This window comes from Manis pentadactyla, chromosome 9 (genome assembly GCF_030020395.1).
Source record: "Manis pentadactyla isolate mManPen7 chromosome 9, mManPen7.hap1, whole genome shotgun sequence".
NCBI classification, from domain to species: domain Eukaryota; kingdom Metazoa; phylum Chordata; class Mammalia; order Pholidota; family Manidae; genus Manis; species Manis pentadactyla.
This window is the reverse complement of record NC_080027.1, coordinates 103,477,258-103,494,648: the sequence shown is the minus strand read 5'-3', so window position 1 is coordinate 103,494,648 and position 17,391 is coordinate 103,477,258. Positions and strand designations below refer to the sequence as shown.

Below are 17,391 nucleotides of genomic sequence, written 5' to 3'. Positions count from 1 at the left end.
TCGCCAGGACAACCCAACTAATCCGTTTCTTCTTTTGCCCACTGCCCTCCTTCTCCCACATCCTATGTGCCTTATCAACTCATTCCACTCCTTCCTCTAGGCCTTCCCAAACAGTCTGAATACCCCTTTCTTTGACAGAAGGGGAGACAGAAGGAGCTTTTATTGGGCTAAATACTCCACAAGTGCTCTACATTCATCCCTAAGTAATCCAGTGAGGTACTACTACTATGTCCCTCGTTTTCCAGATGAGAAACTGAACAAAAATTTACTAGCAAGTAGCAAATGTAAAACTTAGACTGAGGATGGTGTAACTTTCAAGCTCCCCAGAGAGTTAAGCCTTTGCACAAACTGCTCCCCTGCTCAGAAAGGAGGTCCTTCCCCGCCTACCGGCTGCCAGGCACCTGGTCAGCCTTCATGCCTGACTTGAATCTCCCACCCGGCTTTGAAGGCTGCTTTCACACTATTCACTGGTCGTGATTATTCCCCATCTGGTCCTACTCCAGGACAGCAAATATCACCCCCACAAATATGTACTTTGCTTTTTTTACTTGACTGTGAGGTCTTTGGAGGAAAGGGTATTATTCTATTCAACCCAGCACATTGTAATAACCCCAAAATGCTTGCAATGTTACATATGGGTCTCTATTAACATATATCAGCAAGCAATGTTCCCTTCATAACCACTTCATAGATTTAAAAAGTTGAAATAATTCAGCAGAATAGAAATTAACATTTAACCTGAAATATTCAAGTTGATAGATGTGCATTGGTTATTAGGCTTTTCACTGTTTAAACATTAAATCATACATTTTGAATTTAAATACATATTCAAAGCTTCCTTTGGAATGTATAATAAATGTAACAGGTGTGATCTTTTCCTGTTATTTATACTAGTCAGGTATAAAAATAACTGGAAATGGTGTAAGTGGTAGAGGAATGCTGGCCACCCCACTCACAGGCCCTGAGGCAGAGGAACTCCAGAGGCCCCTCCCTCAGTTGTCATCACTCCCTGGGTGAGCACCTTGGGCACAGGGGGTGGGACAATTTTGTCTCAAAATGCAAACCACTTAATTTTCACCAGTGACTAACCAAAGAAAATGTGATCTGTTGGATTTAAGGGGAAGCAGCAATGCTGTGTCTATTGAGGCACCTTCCTAAAGGGTCATTTTGGAGTCACTTTGACTATATTGGATTTTCACCTTACATATCAACTTATCCATGTGTTAGAAGTTCTTAAGTTCTGCTAGTGGTGACTCTAGGCTTTAGTTTATGTTAGTAGATACAACGTAGGTCTAGGTAGTTTACTTTGTGTTTGTGTGGGGAACTGGAAGACGAGACGCTCAGCTTCCTCAACCTTTTTTCTTACTTGTGATTTGTCTAAAAGGACCCATGTAAGGGAATTTATTATTTTCTTGCATTATCATTCATTTTTAAGTAATCAGTAGGATATAGCCATATTTTGCAAAGTATGGATCGAGATATATCTGAAATCAATTTAGTGACTCATAATAACCTTTAAATGATTAAATAGAATAGAAAAAAAACAATATGTCACATGTAGCGACAATATTTCAAATTAAGTTAAATTTTCTTTCAGTCTTGTGTATATAATGGTTTGCAATGTATATTTTTACTATGAGTCTCCATCAGAAATGTCAGAATGCCACAGGGCTACTTATAAACAAGAAAAAATTCAGTGTCCGCATCAAAACCACTGTATGGGATTTTACCGTTTAAGGAGCCAAGATACCCCCCATTATGAAAGAGTCCAATTACAGAATGATATTTAATTAATTCTGTATTAAGAAAACTTCTAAATATCCTTTGTAATAGTCAACCTAAACCCAAAGGATTTCATGTTATCAAAAATGTAATTTGCTTCACAGTGCAGTATCAGGTTAAGAAGCAATTTATTTTATACTATAGAAAATCTGAGTATCTCATATAATTTAAAAGGTTCATCTCAAAGCAAAAAATTCATTATGGAATCAAAAGCAAATAATAAATATTTTATCTTAGCACGATTGTAGTGTAACTTTTCCAGATAAACCAAACATCACCTTCAAAAGCCTATACCAGTCAATTCTTTTAAATTTAAAATCTGATCAAGATAACTATCTCCAGAAAGTTGTATAATTAAATTTAACACCCCAACATATATATTATTTAAAAGTTTGGTATACAGAGAACTATTTTGTGTCATTATCATACCTCTGAGTTTTTTCCATATTATTGACCAAATTTCACATCAAATAAGCTGCAGGGTTAGGAGTACAAGTCCCCTTCGGGGAAGATGAAGTTGCATCAAGGCATAATATATATGAATATATTAAATATTCATAAAGGGAACAGTGTTTTCTGGTAAGCACATCAATATTCATTCATTCTCTCTCTGTGTCTCCTGCATGTGTGTGCGCACATACCCACTCCACACAGCATCTTGTACTCCCTGAGCATGAGATGCTCTCTCTGACTCATCTCTGTTCACCTCTTCAGCCCCCTCTGCCCTCTACACTGTGCCACTTTACATCTCTGTTCTTGTTTCTTTTTTCCTTTGGCCTGGAAAATGCCTACAAGTTTTTGAAGACCCAGCTTAGACTCCTAAAGAGGGTCTTGATAACACCATCAGAAACAAATGAAGTAGAATTCTGAATTCTTTGGTAAGTTTTCATGGTGGAATACAGTGAGATTAATGGCTAAAATGAAGTTGAAAGGTTATCCACAATGATAGCCTATCCCTATCCTGAGTTGCTACATACATTGTGGTTAACTAAGGATTGATAATCATCTCCATTTATGCACATAATTATAAAAATAGAAATTATATATTAAATAGGAAAAGAATGCAATAGGCTAGATGTTTCTGTATTAAGAACACTTGTAGGAGTACCTTATGGATCTGTATTTGTTTTGCTTTTGCTTTTCTAGCTGATTCCTTTAAACTGCATCTACAAAACATCTGTGAAAGTAGGGAGAGTATAATGAATCCTTACGTACTCATCTCCCAGTTTCAACAATTACCACAGTCTCTACTTTCATCCAGATCACCAACCCTTCTACTGGATCATTCTGAACTTTTGCAGACATTTCATCCCAAACTATTTCAGTATGTATCTCTAAATCATCATTTTTAACACAATTGTAACACTATTACTGTACAATTGAATAATTCTCTTAATATCATTGTACCTAATTAGTGGTCAAATTTTCCCCTGATTATCTTAGAGATGTTTTTATCAGCATCTGAACAAGGTCAGTACACTGCATCCGGTTGATATAACCTTTAAGTTTTTAAGTCAATCTATGAGTTGCTTCTTTATTTTTTAATTGCAATTTATTGCTTGAAGAAATTGCCATGTTATGTTTTTAAGGTTCCCATGCCTGAAAACAGAATTAAGTTTTCAAACTAGTAAGCTAACTCTTATGATGTAAACTTTCATTCTGTTGCTTGTGATGAGTACTATTAAATATAAAGAATAAGAGGTTACAATGGTAGGAAAGTTTGTTTAAAAGGTATGTAATCACTGATACCTTAAACTTAATAGCCATTATAAGGATAACATTTACAAAGAATCAACAAACATCTGCAAGAACTTCATTTTCTTTTATGCCAGAACATAGAAGAAGACCCTCAGAGTAAAAAAAAAAAAAAAATTACAAATATTAAATACAAACTATAATTACACTAGAAGTTACCTTCATAATAGTTCTTAGTAATAAAGACTGTAAGTTATTTGATTTTTAGAGAGTTCAATTCTCAGTGTTGATTTATGACATCCAGGTAAAAATGTTCATACTTCAAAAACACTGAAATACATGTGTGTAAATGTAGGTAGCCCTCACCTAATAATCATATGTATACACACAAGGCAACCTGTGGGACGATGGGATGTCCGGCACTATAAAGCTCCTCTTAACTTTGCTACATATGAAAACATTAACCTAAATTTCACTCCTAAAATATTTCAAACGTACTAACAACACATAGTAATGTTTAGTTATGTAAAGAAACTACTGAAAACCTGTAGGCCTTGTTATAGCCTATAACACAAAGCCAACAATACTTCTATTTTAATTCCCAGGAAGCAATGCCTCAATTGCTACAGAAGCATTAACTATCATATTGGAAAAGAAAAACCAGCCCCCAGAGTAGTGTGCAAGGCACCACCTACCATAGACCTGGGCTTGCTGATGGCCACCAGACTAGTAAGGAGGTCTTCATCGTGCAGCTGGCTGAAAACATGGGCGTCATAGGCAACCATAATGGAGATTTCTTCCATCATCTTGCCAGCTGGCCTTTCCACAGCAGCAGCTGCTGTCCCGGCTTCAGACCAGACTATCCAAGGAAAAAGCCTCCCGAAGCTCAGTGCCAACACACACACAGCCACCTGAGTTTGAGGGTGGAGTGTCAAAAATCCAGAAGGAAAAAAAAAAGAGAGAAAAAAGCAGCTGCTATCACAGGCTTGTCTAGCAATTTACTGCCAGGAGAAAACTAAGGGAGGCCTCTTATCTATGGAGGAAGTATATACTATAAACACCTTCTGCATTCTTAACACGGCAGCTGGAAAAATTCAGTTTGGGGAAATCTTCTTTAAACTTCCAAAAGAGAAATAAAAAAGAGTTTCCTAACTGGAAATATCCTCTAGCAAAACTGAAAAAAAAAACATAAAAACCACACAAAACAAAAAACTGGTTTATGTTATTTTCTTGGTAATTAGAAATTGTTAAAGTTTTATCTTCTTCAATATTATTTATATCAAGTTTCTTCTTGGAGAAGTAGACTTTCTTATTGCTTATTTTTTCACAATCACAGAAAACAGTTGGCAACCTTTAGTTTTTCAGAATTTATTGAATTCCTTCCTGATGCAGTTAAAAATTATCTCCTGAAGTATGGGGAAAAGAAAGATCCTTTTTCCCCTCTGAGTATTTCTGTTAAAAAAAAAAAAGTACCAAAATATAAAAATGAAACAGGGACCGCAAAATCAATTAATAAATATTTCCCCTTTTTCCCACTAAAAAGCACAAATGTTTTAAACAGAATTCTTGATTTTGAGAACTTGGTTTTTTGTTGTTATTCAGAAAGCAACACAAAGGTCTCATTTCCAAACTGATCGTTTTTCTATGTAAAAGTTCTCATCTTTTATTTTTAAGCTTAAAGGTTTCTTTTAATTACCTAAATTGGCAAATAGCCATGAACTGTTGGTACCTTAGCCACCAGAAGCATTTCTTTTAAGTAGGCTGGAGACTGTAAAAGAACCTCAGTGTGGCCTGATGAAAAATTTTGATAGCTGCCCTTAATTATCATTACAAGATTGCCTAAATACCAGGAAAAAATAATGAATGCTAATTGCAAGAAAAAAAGTACTAAGCAAATAAAAAAGGAGGGAAGCAAATAAAGTGCCTCCAAAAGTTGTTTTTTCAATACTTCTAATTAGCTATTCTCTGCTTTTTACAGTTTACAACAGTACAGTTCCATGAGAAATATTATGTTAGAATGAAAAATCAGTTTGACAGTGTTTGTCTACAATCAAATACAGACACTGGTTGGAATTTTTAGTCCTAGCGGTATTATGTTCTTTAAGTCTGTTTGCTTTCCACAAAACAAAAAACTTAGGGTGGGATTTATAGTGTCTGGTTTTCCTTGTTTTCCTAAAGTAACTTCACCTACATTACCATGATTACTCAGACACACACACACACACACACACAGGGAAACCCACCTTACTGCTAGGAAACAGAAGTGAGCCTAATAGGCTTAAACAGAAAATGCAATACTTTAAATAAATCCTCAAGATTAAAACAGCTTCAAACTGTTTGATCCTTGCTGGAGCCAGTAAAGCATTTTTACTTCATTTCTTTCCCTTCAATGCAGCTTTGTCTTTTAAAGATTATTCTGTTAAATACTTTTCCAGCACATTAATCTTAACACTGACTAACGAGTAAAAATTAAATGATAACCAGGAGACAAGGTATTCTAAGGCATCCGTGCAGTTCATACCTTTCAAATTCCTTTTTATATTTTCAGAAGTACTTTAAAAGATACTGTGAACCTCTTCATGCATTCATTAGCACCCGAAGATTTCAGATTTATCTTGAGACAGCATTTTCTAGATGTGAAAGCAATTGCTCTTCCTTTCATATTTTTCTTTGCAACAGTGACTCAGTGCTTCTACCCTGGTATCGGAATAAGGTGCTCTGACAAAGACACCTGTTGTGGAAGGTAAAGAAACTACTTCCCATAATGCCTTACTCTCTGCTGGCAACCGCCCAAGGGCAAACAAGAATTATAACCGCGGCTGAGCAGTTGCTTATGCACCTAGGGGACAGCACATTCAGCGTGACAATAGGTAATCTTCTCGGGTAGGAACACTGTAACCCAAGCAAAAAAAGGGGTGGGAAAACAGTATCAAATCTTTCAGGCAGTGTGTATTAAACTCATAAAACATTTAAGGCATCACGGCTATCAAGGTGCAAACCATTTTTAGAAACATAATCAAAGGCTGTAAAGATAGTTCTACAATTTAGCAAACAGAAGCTAACGGCTTCTAATAGTTCAGTCCTTTTTAGAATTCCACACAGGTTCTTAGGTAAACAATTAGGTATTTTTAAAGGCTTCTGATTTATCGCAAAGATTGTTCTAATTATCCACAGTGGCTAGAATTATCCATAGCATTTCATTTCTAAATCTAAGAGGTCCTCCGCTGTAGCCACAGTGCACACATTTTTTAGAGTAAGGACTCCCTAAGTTTGATGTACATCCCCTCATTTTTTTGTCAGCCTTAAAATGTTCTTCCATACTTACTTTTGGAGTCTGGAAAGGAAAATTCAGATGTTTCTTTGCTCATACAACTAAATGTATATTTGTGATCCTAACAAAAAGCAAACTCTGAATTTGCATACTTTAATCATGACTAAAAACTGATGATCTATTAAAAAAAAAACTGTATTGGCTTTCTCTTTTCCTTTAGACATTTTCCCAGAAATAATAGCTACAATATTACAGTAGTCTCAGATATAATAGCTGCAACGCCCTCCCACACTTCAGGAGCCTTTGTACTCAGTCTTGTTTACCAGTCCTTTACTCCCTTCCACGTCTTACTCTTGCCTTTTCCCCAGCGAACTGAGACCCACTGATTTCCCAGGATTGTTTCCACCTTAGTTCCTGCAGTTATGTACTTCCCACTGTGCAACCCCACTGAAAAAGGCATGGGGATGGGGAAATTACCTGAGATCAAGGGGTGTAGTGTCGAGAACACAGCTGGCTGCTACAGTTTACCAGCAGAGGATTGCGTATCCAACCGGCAGCAGAAAACACAGCTTTGGTAGTAACCAACGGGTAGTCCCCAGGTCAAGCAGGAACTAGCTAGCTGTCTATCCCAGGGCAAGTCATTTAACCTCTCTAGGTTTCAGTTTCCTCATGGACATGTAAATTGAGAGGGATAGAATAGATCAGAGGTTTTCACATATGCTATGTCAAAAGCAGTGTGTCCTTTTTCCCTCCACTAAATAGGCTTATGAGGATTTGAAGGTGGAAATACCTTTTCCTTCTCTATCAGAATAAAAAAACAAAGGGTAACATTAATCCCAGATGTCAAAAAAATTCCCCCAGGGTTGCTATAATGTGTGCCAACAAATGCGATCTACTTGGACCCTTTGGATTTTCTAATATCTTATTTGCCTATAAAAAAGGATCCAGTGACAGTTGTTATACTTCATTTATCAGTCATTCTTTACAGTCTTTCTATTCAGAGGCCAAACTGGCTACAAAATAGGTTTCAAAACCTCTACAGATCTCACTAAGATAAGAAAATACCGATGATAAAATATCTCCATTTTTAAATGCTTTAAGATTTCACCCAGAAACATTTTACTCTGGTAGCTAATTTTGTTCCAAAAATCATTCTTCTAGGATTATTACTTTTTAAAAAAATATACCTGGATTCTAATGAAGGAGTATGAGTCTAATAAACCTTTCCTGGCCTTCGGAGAACATCCTCAAGTGTCAGATGTAGACACAGCCAAAACAAAAATCAAGAAAAGCCTACTCTGAATAAGATGTGAACATGGTTCTCTCTCTGTGTTCTCCCCAAATGCAGCAAAGTTGTTTCACTGTGGGAGTAGCATTTTCTTACTCGCTAGTCAAAGCAGCAAATACATTAAAAAAGGATCACAATCATTAAGGAATTATCACACTCCATAAGAGAGACTGTTAAGACCCTTTTCCCACGCCTCAGGTTCTACTTGTTGAACATTCTCACCTCAACAGCCATAAAATCAGAATAAGATGGAAAGGAGGACAAAACCACCATGACAGAAATATGGTCTAGAGGGCAGAAAGGTCTTCCATGGCTCACACATGTACAGGCAGAGCCCTGGAGAGACCCTGTTCTTCCTTCCCCAACAGCTCTGTCTAACCACTCATGAATGTCTTTACAGACGTTCCTAAATAACTCAATATAAACATTCATGAAGTACACATGACTCAATTTTAAGTGATCTTCACAAAATGTTCTTGGTATTGACACAGATTTAAAAACTGTAAGACAAAATTCAACAAGCAGTTTCTTAATCACCAATATTCCAAATAGGTTTCTATTCACACTTAAGATTGCATATTACAAAACCCAAGTGCTCTAAGATAAAATGAGAATGAGAAATCACAGAAGTTATCAAGAGAAGAAAGCTTTTCAGAATATTTTGGATTTCAAAATAGTCCAGTAACACACACTGAATTTTTACAAAGGGAAAAGAACAAAAAGTCAAAGATAAGCAAAATCTCAGTTCTCTTTAAAGTCATGTAAAGGTAAGTAAAGAAAACCATTATTCTTGTGTCACATTCCAGCCATTCAGCTCATTATCTTTCCTATCTTTCCTAGCAATTGCTAGGCAAATTCAAAACCTCAGAAAACACAGATTCCTTAAAAAAAAAATCCTGGCATTAAACTAAGAAAACCCAGTGGACTTAAACAAGTACTGGGTATCTTACTTCCTCATTTGCATCTCAGTACGAAGAAAAAGGGTGAGGTAGATTCCAGAGACTATGAAAGAAGAGCTGCAACTCTTTGACAATTGAGCTTTTTATCTCATTTCTAATTTTAAAATCCACAGCCAACTGTTAAGAACAAGACCACAGGCCCAAAATGTAGTTGCTTATGCTAAGCCCATGTTAGCAAATAGACTTAATTACAATTTCGGTTCTCCCAGAAATGGAATCTTAAACCAATCATCTGGAATTGTCTGATGAGCACTAGTTATCTGCCTGACAGACCCCTGCTATCCTCTAACCCAGAGAGGTACCTTGCAATAACCAATCCACTTTTTTGCCTAGTGTTAAGTCCTAGTCCCTGCTCCTGTCTGCTTATGAAAGTTTTTCATTCGGTACAGCTTCTTGAGCTCCTTTCTCTCTGCTAGCCTGGATTGCCCCATTCATGAATTGTTGAATAAAGCCAGTGAAATCTTTAAAATATACTCAGTTCAATTTTGTTCTTTGATATGATACAATCACTTAAAGTTTCCCTAACCAAAAATAAGTGTTTCAAGTGCTCCTAAACATTCACTGATATTTACTATCACCCAAAGTAAGGATGATTTCAGATATGTCTAAAAATACGAGTTATGCCTCATCTTGTCTCATTTTGAGAATATACAACTGAATTGTAATTACAAATAACCTTACCTTAATTTCCTAAACAATTCAAATAATGTTTTAAAAAGTATTACTAACAACCACATCAAACTATTTGTTTGCATGAATATTTGAGATTCATTTTTTCCCAAGATCAGAAGGTAGATTTAGGGAACAGCAATAAAATATGAACTTGTTTTCATTTGTCTCAAGTTCTTCCTGTAGCGTGGGTGACCCCAGCCTGGTAACTCTCTTTCCAAAAAGCCCTCAGGTCCCTGTAGTTTAAAGCTTGTAGCAGTGAAGTTGGCTAAAATCCTGCAGTTGAAATTTGATGAATTTGATGGTATATGAATTTTATCTCAATTAAAAAAAAACCAATAGCATTTACTAAATGCCTGTAATGTGTATGAGGGACGGCTTACAGAAATAGTAATGTAGTAATATATAATCAAGTTATAATACTAATATTTACTAAAAATTCTTTTATAATAATAGTAGCTAATATTTAGTAGGTAGTCCCTACATCCTAAGCATAGAATATCTCAGTTCATCTTCATAATAAGTCAATCATCTAGGACTATAATTATCCCTGTTTTATAGATGAGGTAACTAAAGGGTGGAGCAGTTTAGCGATTTGATTTAATTCTCACAGCAAAAATGGAGATGATAGGATTCAAAAACAGGTATGTCTGGCTCCAAAGTACATGCCCTTGATCACTATAAGGGCAAAAACGGAAGTTAATAAATATGCACCAGAATCAACCATGTGCCAGACACACTATCTCCTTGACACACATGCAGGCTAGAGTATACGGGACATTATATCTGTCACATAATGCAATAAGTGATATTGGGACTGTAATAGAAGAAAATCTCTCTGCAGACAGAAAAGTCTTCGTGGACAAGATGGACTGGATTTGGATAGGCAAAATGAAATATTTTTTTTTCTACAAGGAAAATAAAATTAGCCTGGCCAGAGTAGTGAATTAATATTGGGTACAGTAGGAGATAAGGTTTCAAAGGTAGATCTGAATCAGCATGTGGTAGGTTTCAAGTATCAGCTCAACACATTTGGAATATATGGTGTGTAGGCCAAGGGCATTACTGAAGACTACAGGGTTCCTGCTTTTCTAGCCTCCATTTTTGTCCTTAGAGGAAGGATGTATAGTGTAATGGTTAACAAATGTGCTCCAGAGTTCAGAATAACCTGGTTTGATGCTTGGCTCTGCTAACTGTGTGCCACAAGTAAATTACGTAAGCCGTCTCATCCTTGGTTTTCTCATCCATATAATTAAGAAATAGTAATAGTGCTGATATTCTGAGCAATAATGAGATGATAATGCATGTAAAAGCCCTTAGTAAGCTGCCTCTCTGGAAGGTGTTTGGTTAATGTTACTTGCTGTTATTTTTTTTTATCAGTAGTAATAAAAATGATCTCTGGAGGGACAAGATTATCTGCTAAAAACTGAAGATGAAATTCTAACCTTTAGAAATGAGGGGGGTTGTTCTCAGTATACAAGCACACAGTCAATGCCTCCATTTTCTGTTTCCTTGTCTCATTAATAAAAATCCAGGAGGGAGAGATAAAAGGAGCCACACAACTCCAATCCTCTACCAGTTTTCCCTAGACAATTAAATATTTCTAGATGTTGCTTTATTTGGGAGCAATGTGGTAATTTACATGTGTCCTTCTGTCAGAAATAACTAAGGCAGGTTGGAGGAGGTAAAAGGCTGATGTATGGGGAATCCGCTATCGCTCAGCTGCCCTCTCCAGTTCCTGACACGCAAAGCAAACAGCATAATCAATTACCTCTTATTAAATTGAGCAATGTGACAAGAACAGGGAACAAAGAGAGCATTTGTTGTGTAACAATATTCATCTGTTGTAACCTGATCAACAAAACAATATTACTAAGGGCTATCATGTGAAAATACATAATCATTCTTTAAAATTTTATTATAATAAGATTTCCCACTGTTCATTTCTACATTAGAGTCAAAAGAAATATCCTACGCAATGGTTTATAGTAGTAGCTTATCCAGAAACTTAGAACTGACCAATAAAACTATAATCCACTTCATTTCAAATATATCCACTGAGTGTGACCAGGGGTAAAGGGGGAAAGAGAAGAGAAATAACATATTTATTATCCACTGTGATGGGATGGAGCTTTAACAACATTATCCCTTTTAGTTTTTACAACAATACTATGAAGCTGGTTTTATTATCTTCATTGTACAAAAGAGAAAACGATTGGCCTGAGAGTTTAAGTAATTTAAGGTCACACCACTAGTAAATCATGATCAAAACCAAACTACGTGATTACAAAGACTCTGGTTTTCTTATTTTCTTTTCCCACCTGTAACAGTTCATCATAAGATGAATGCAAGAAAGAAAAGAGTAAACTCAACTTGGAGATCCTGAAATAGAAGCTTTTAAATTTTCAAAGCCGGACTCTGTATTTCTCTTCGTGTTTTGCTTTTAATATTTTATTACTGTATATTGAAAATATGAACTAAAAACTCATATTGCACCTAATAATATTATTTATAAGGCATTTGAAAATATAAAGAAAAGGGAAAACCTCCAGGCACACTATTCACAGTGTGCTGCGGTAGAACACATCTTGTGCGTGGAGGCAGCATCACTCCAAGTATCTATCAATGGTAGCTTCCACGATGTAAAAATTTGGCTTTTTGTTTGCTTTAAGAGCAATAGTAAATTGCTTAATTGGCTAACAGTAAAGTAACAAAAAGGTCTGAATGACTTTTCATGGTGGTCCCAGTAGCAGCAGTAATGCCCAGGCATTCTAGTTCAAAAGGCAGTTTGGTACATTCTTAGAAAACTAAACACATCTTACTGTGGGAGTTCATCTTTTATGCTCAACCTGAAGTATTGTCCTCAAAAGTAGGTTTAAGAATTGTCCTAAGTATCATTATAAAGACTCTCTCTCGAATATCATTAAGATTATAAAAATAGCTAAAGTCTTTATGCTTTGATAACTCTTCAAATTAAGCAAGAAATTAAGAAATAATACCTACATAGTAGATATAGTACCTACATAGCTGCCCAAGGGTTTACTGTCAGTCACAAATTCTAAAACGATAACCACCTTGAGTCCTAAGGATATACAGATTCTTTGATACATTTTCCTTATTTAAAATGCCTGCTGGGATCTAAGAAAACCTTTAAATGTTTAGGTGAAAAAGGTCTATTACCAATTAACTAAAGATAAAATAAAGTATCAGAGGCAACACAAGCAGCTGTCAATTCCCAAACTGCTAGTTACCCTTGCCTTATTATGTCATCCTAATTATCCTGTATTTAAATCTTCAATGTAGTTCTTAAATATGAATTTTAAATATTCAAAACTGCTATGAGCTATTCTTTTATGTTAAACTTAGCATGCACTTGTGGAGAATTTTAAGTATGCAGTGCAATATGAGATTATGATTTATAATACTAAAATGACCAACATTCAACTATTATTGAAAAGGTGGTGAAATAACAGTTACTTTAACAGGATGAGACTAGGGGAGTGTTTATATATCAGCAAATCTGTATACATGAACAGGTTGTAAAACTGAATACAAATATGTATTAAATATTAACGGCATGTGGAGAGTTTCACTTTATGTAAATAATAATGCCTTTTGCTTCTCCTAATGGCCAGAGAGTTCTCTGACACTTCACTGCTTACTGGTATCTCTACTCCAAAGAGTATAAAAGTAGACAAAAAAAAGAGAAAACCCTAACTGGTGGCTAACTAGTAGATGTTATTATTATATTTTTTTAATTAATGGGCTTCATTTTTTGGAGCAATTTTAAGTTCACAGCAAAACTGAGTGAAAAGTGCATAGAGATCCTAGATTCTTGCTTGCACCCCTGTCCCACAGCATTCCCCTCCATCTACTAGCCAGAGTGGTTCATTTGTTAAAACTGATGAACCAACACTAACACATCATTATCAATGAAGTCCACAGTTTACATTCCCTAATGTATCATTCTATGGGGTTTGACAAATGCATAAGCATATGTATTGATCATTATCATATACAGAATAATTTCACCACCCTAAAAATCCCAGCAACTATCTTTTTACTGGTACTCATCTTTTTTACTGTCTCCATAGTTTTGCCTTTTCCAAAATGCTATATAGCTGGATTCATACAGTATGGAATCTTTTCACATTGGTTTCTTTCATCTGGTAATAAGAATTTAAAGTTCTCTTCATATCTTTTCATGACCTAATAATCCATTTGTTTTTAGCACTGATGAATATTCCATTGTGTAGAGAACCACAACTTAGCCATTCACATCGATAGGACATCTTGATTGCTTCCAGGTTTTGGCAATTTTGATTAAAGTTGGTATAAACATTTGTGCGCAGGTTTTTATGTGGATGCAAGTTTTCAACTTATTTGGGCAAATACGAAGGAACATGATTGGTGAATCATACAGTAAGATGTGTTTAGTTTTTTAAGAATGTACCAAACTGCCTTTTGAAGTGGCAGTGCCATTTCACATCCCCACTGTCAAAGAATCAGAGTTCCTATTGCTCTATATCCTTGCTAGAATTTCTGTCAGCGATTTGGATTTCCACCATTCTAATAGCTGTGTAGTGGTATCTCATTGCTGTTTTATTTTTTTAATAAAAAATTTTAATTGAAATATAGTTTATATATAATATTATATTGGTTTCAGATGAACAACTTAGTGATTCATTACATACATTACTAAATGATCACCATGATAAATGTAGTTACCATCTGTCACCACAGATATTCTAGTATTAGTGCTCTATTCCCTATGCAATATTTCCACCTGTGACTAAATTATTTTGTAATTTGAAGTTAGTAACTCTTTATTCCCTTCGCATATTTCACCTATCTCCCCTTCCCATGGTAACCAACCGTCTGTTCTCTTTATGAATCTATTTGTTTTGTTTATCGATTTCACATGTAAGTGAAACCATATGGTATCCCTCTTTCTATGACTGATTTATTTCACTTAGCACAATACATTCTAGGTCTATGCATGTTGTCTGAAATGGCAAGATTTCTTTCTTTTTTATGGCTGAATAATATTCCATTGTGTTTATGTGCCACATCTTCTTTACCTATTTATCTCTTGATGGACACTTCAGTTGCTTCCGTACCTTGGCTATCGTAATAATGCAGCAATAAACATAGGGATGCATATGTCTTTTCAAATCAGGGGTTTTGTTTTCTTTGGGTAAATTCCCAGAAGTATAATTGCTGGGCCATATGGTATTTCTATTTTTAAATTTTTGAGACCTTCATACTGCTTTCCACAGTGGCTGCACCAATTTGCAATCACACCACAGTGTACCAGGGTACCATTTCTTCCACATCCTCACAACACCTGGTATTTCTTGTCTTCTAAACAGGAGCCATTCTGACTGGGTGTAAGGTGATACATCATTGTGGTTTTGATTTGCATTTCCCTGATGATTAGTGATGCTGAGTATCAGTCATGAAAAAGATTGACCATCTGTATGTCTTCTTTGGAAAAATGTTTATTCAGGTACTTTGCCCATGTTTTTACTGGATTATTTTTTCGTGTTGAGTTGTGTGAGTTCTTTACATATTTTGGATATTAAACCCTTATCAGGTATCTCATTTGCAAATATCTTCTCCCACACAGTAGGCTGTCTTTTCATTTGTTGGTGGTTTCCTTTGCTGTGCAGAAACTTTTAGTTTCATATGGTCCCACTTGTTTATTTTTGCTTTTGTTTCCCTTGTCTGGGGAGACATATCCAGAAAAAAATTTCTAGATTCAAGAGTTTACTGCCTATGTTCTCTTCTAGGAACTTTGTGGTTTCTGATCTTATATTAAGTTCTTTAATCCATTTTGAGTTTACTTTTGTACATGGTGTATAAGACAGTGATCCACTTTCATTCTTCCGCATGTAGTTGTCTACTTTCCTAAACATCACTTATTGAAGAGACTATCTTTTCTTCATTGTATAGTCCTGCCTCCACTGTCATATATTAATTGACCATAGAGGCATGGGTTTATATTTGGGCTCTCTCTTCTGTTCTGTTGGTCTCTGTATCTGTTCTTGTGCCAATACCATACTGTTTTGATTCCTATAGCTTTGTAGTAGAGTTATTTTTATCCCCAAACCTTAGTTTTATTCAGTGACTTCAAAATTTTTCCAACTATCTTTTTTTTTTTGAGAGGGCATCTCTCATATTTATTAATCATATGGTTGTTAACAACAATAAAATTCTGTATAGGGAACTCAATGCACAATCATTAATCAACCCCAAGCCTAATTCTCAACAGTCTCCAATCTTCTGAAGCATAACGAACAAGTTTTTACATGGTGAACAAGTTCTTACATAGTGAATAAGTTCTTACATGGTGAACAGTGCAAGGGCAGTCATCACAGAAACTTAAGGTTTTGATCACGCATCATGAACTATAAACAATCAGGTCAATTATGATTATTCGTTTGATTTTTATCCTTGATTTATATGTGAATCCCACATTTCTCCCTTATTATTATTATTATTTTTTTTTTAAATAAAATGCTGAAGTGGTAGGTAGATGCAAGATAAAGGTAGAAAACATAGTTTAGTGCTGTAAAAGGGCAAATGTAGATGATCAGGTGTGTGCCTATAGACTAAGTATTAATCCAAGCTAGACAAGGGCAACAAAACATCCACGGATGCAGAAGATTTCTCTCAAAACAGGGGGTATGAGGTTCTAAGCCTCCCCTCTGCTGATCCCCAATTTCTCACCTGATGGCCCCCCTGTGACTGTGCCTGTCTTAGGTTGTTTCTCCCTTGACGAATCTTACCCATCTCTGGCTAACCAGTCATCTTCTGGGGCCATACAGGGAAATGTAAAGTTGGTAAGTGAGAGAGAAGCAATATTGTTTGAAAAGGTTAGCTTTTTACTTCTTTGCATATTTATGCCCTGTGGCTTCTATGCCCAGCATTTGTCTTGAGGTATCTTTACCACTTGGAAGAATTATGATACTCGGTAATTTCGATATGAGGCACGAATTCTACTTAGGGGTTGTGATTATGAAGGAAGAAGAGAAGCTATAGAAGTAGCAGATGGAAGAAAACATGGGAAGATTGATTATTTCTTTGACATATCTTCTTGTAGTGTAACATAAGCGTGTATAGGTTTTAAATTACTAATTAAATTGTGTGCACACATTAACGTAATAGGAATAGAGCTACATAACCGAAGCAGACCTACAATTACCAGCCATATCCAGTGAAACCAAGAAAACCAGTTAGGCACCCTAGGCATTGTCTAAGTGAATTTGAATATTTTGAGAAAAATCAGACAAATTAAAACAACACATTCCTGGGAACTGTTCATATCCCATATGTTCTTTTAACAGTAGATAGTCTATAGTTGCAAGATTTTGGAGCGCTGCAACTTGCACTTCTCCTAATACCTGGTTGAGTTCCGACAGTATAGATCCAGTCAAATTTGTTGTTTTACTGTATGCACAGGCCAGCTTAAATATCTCCTTCTTCATTCCAATGGCAAGTCCAGGAACCAGTGGGATGAATGCAGCTACAACTGCAACAGCACCAGGATCTTTGTTGAAGTTTTTTGATGATCATATTCTGGAATGACTCTTCCAGAGGATGTTGATATTGGAAGTTCTTCTTCATATTGTATCTTAATTCGTTTTCTGGGTAGCCAAATTAGGCTTTGATCCTCTGTTAGTCCATTCTTGGGTTCTGTGATTCTGCTGCTGTTTTGTTCCTTC

General features: G+C 35.8%; 1 protein-coding gene across 11 annotated transcripts in view; it reads right to left on the bottom strand.

The window, feature by feature from the left end:
- Positions 1-17,391, bottom strand: part of RABGAP1L (RAB GTPase activating protein 1 like) — a 738,861-nt gene that overhangs the window by 94,411 nt on the left and 627,059 nt on the right. Inside the window, exons 1-2 of one of the 11 annotated variants that reach the window (XM_036918112.2) lie at positions 5,999-8,677; positions 4,173-4,929 (exon numbers count right to left, since the gene is read on the bottom strand). The exons of 9 other annotated variants lie outside the window; for them this stretch is intronic. In XM_036918112.2, coding sequence (XP_036774007.1) covers positions 4,173-4,283 — 111 coding nt within the window. In that variant the 5' untranslated portion in view covers positions 4,284-4,929; positions 5,999-8,677. Of the gene's footprint in view, positions 1-4,172; positions 4,930-5,998; positions 8,678-17,391 lie in introns of those variants that run through there. One more of the 11 variants, XM_036918108.2, reaches the window with a different exon arrangement.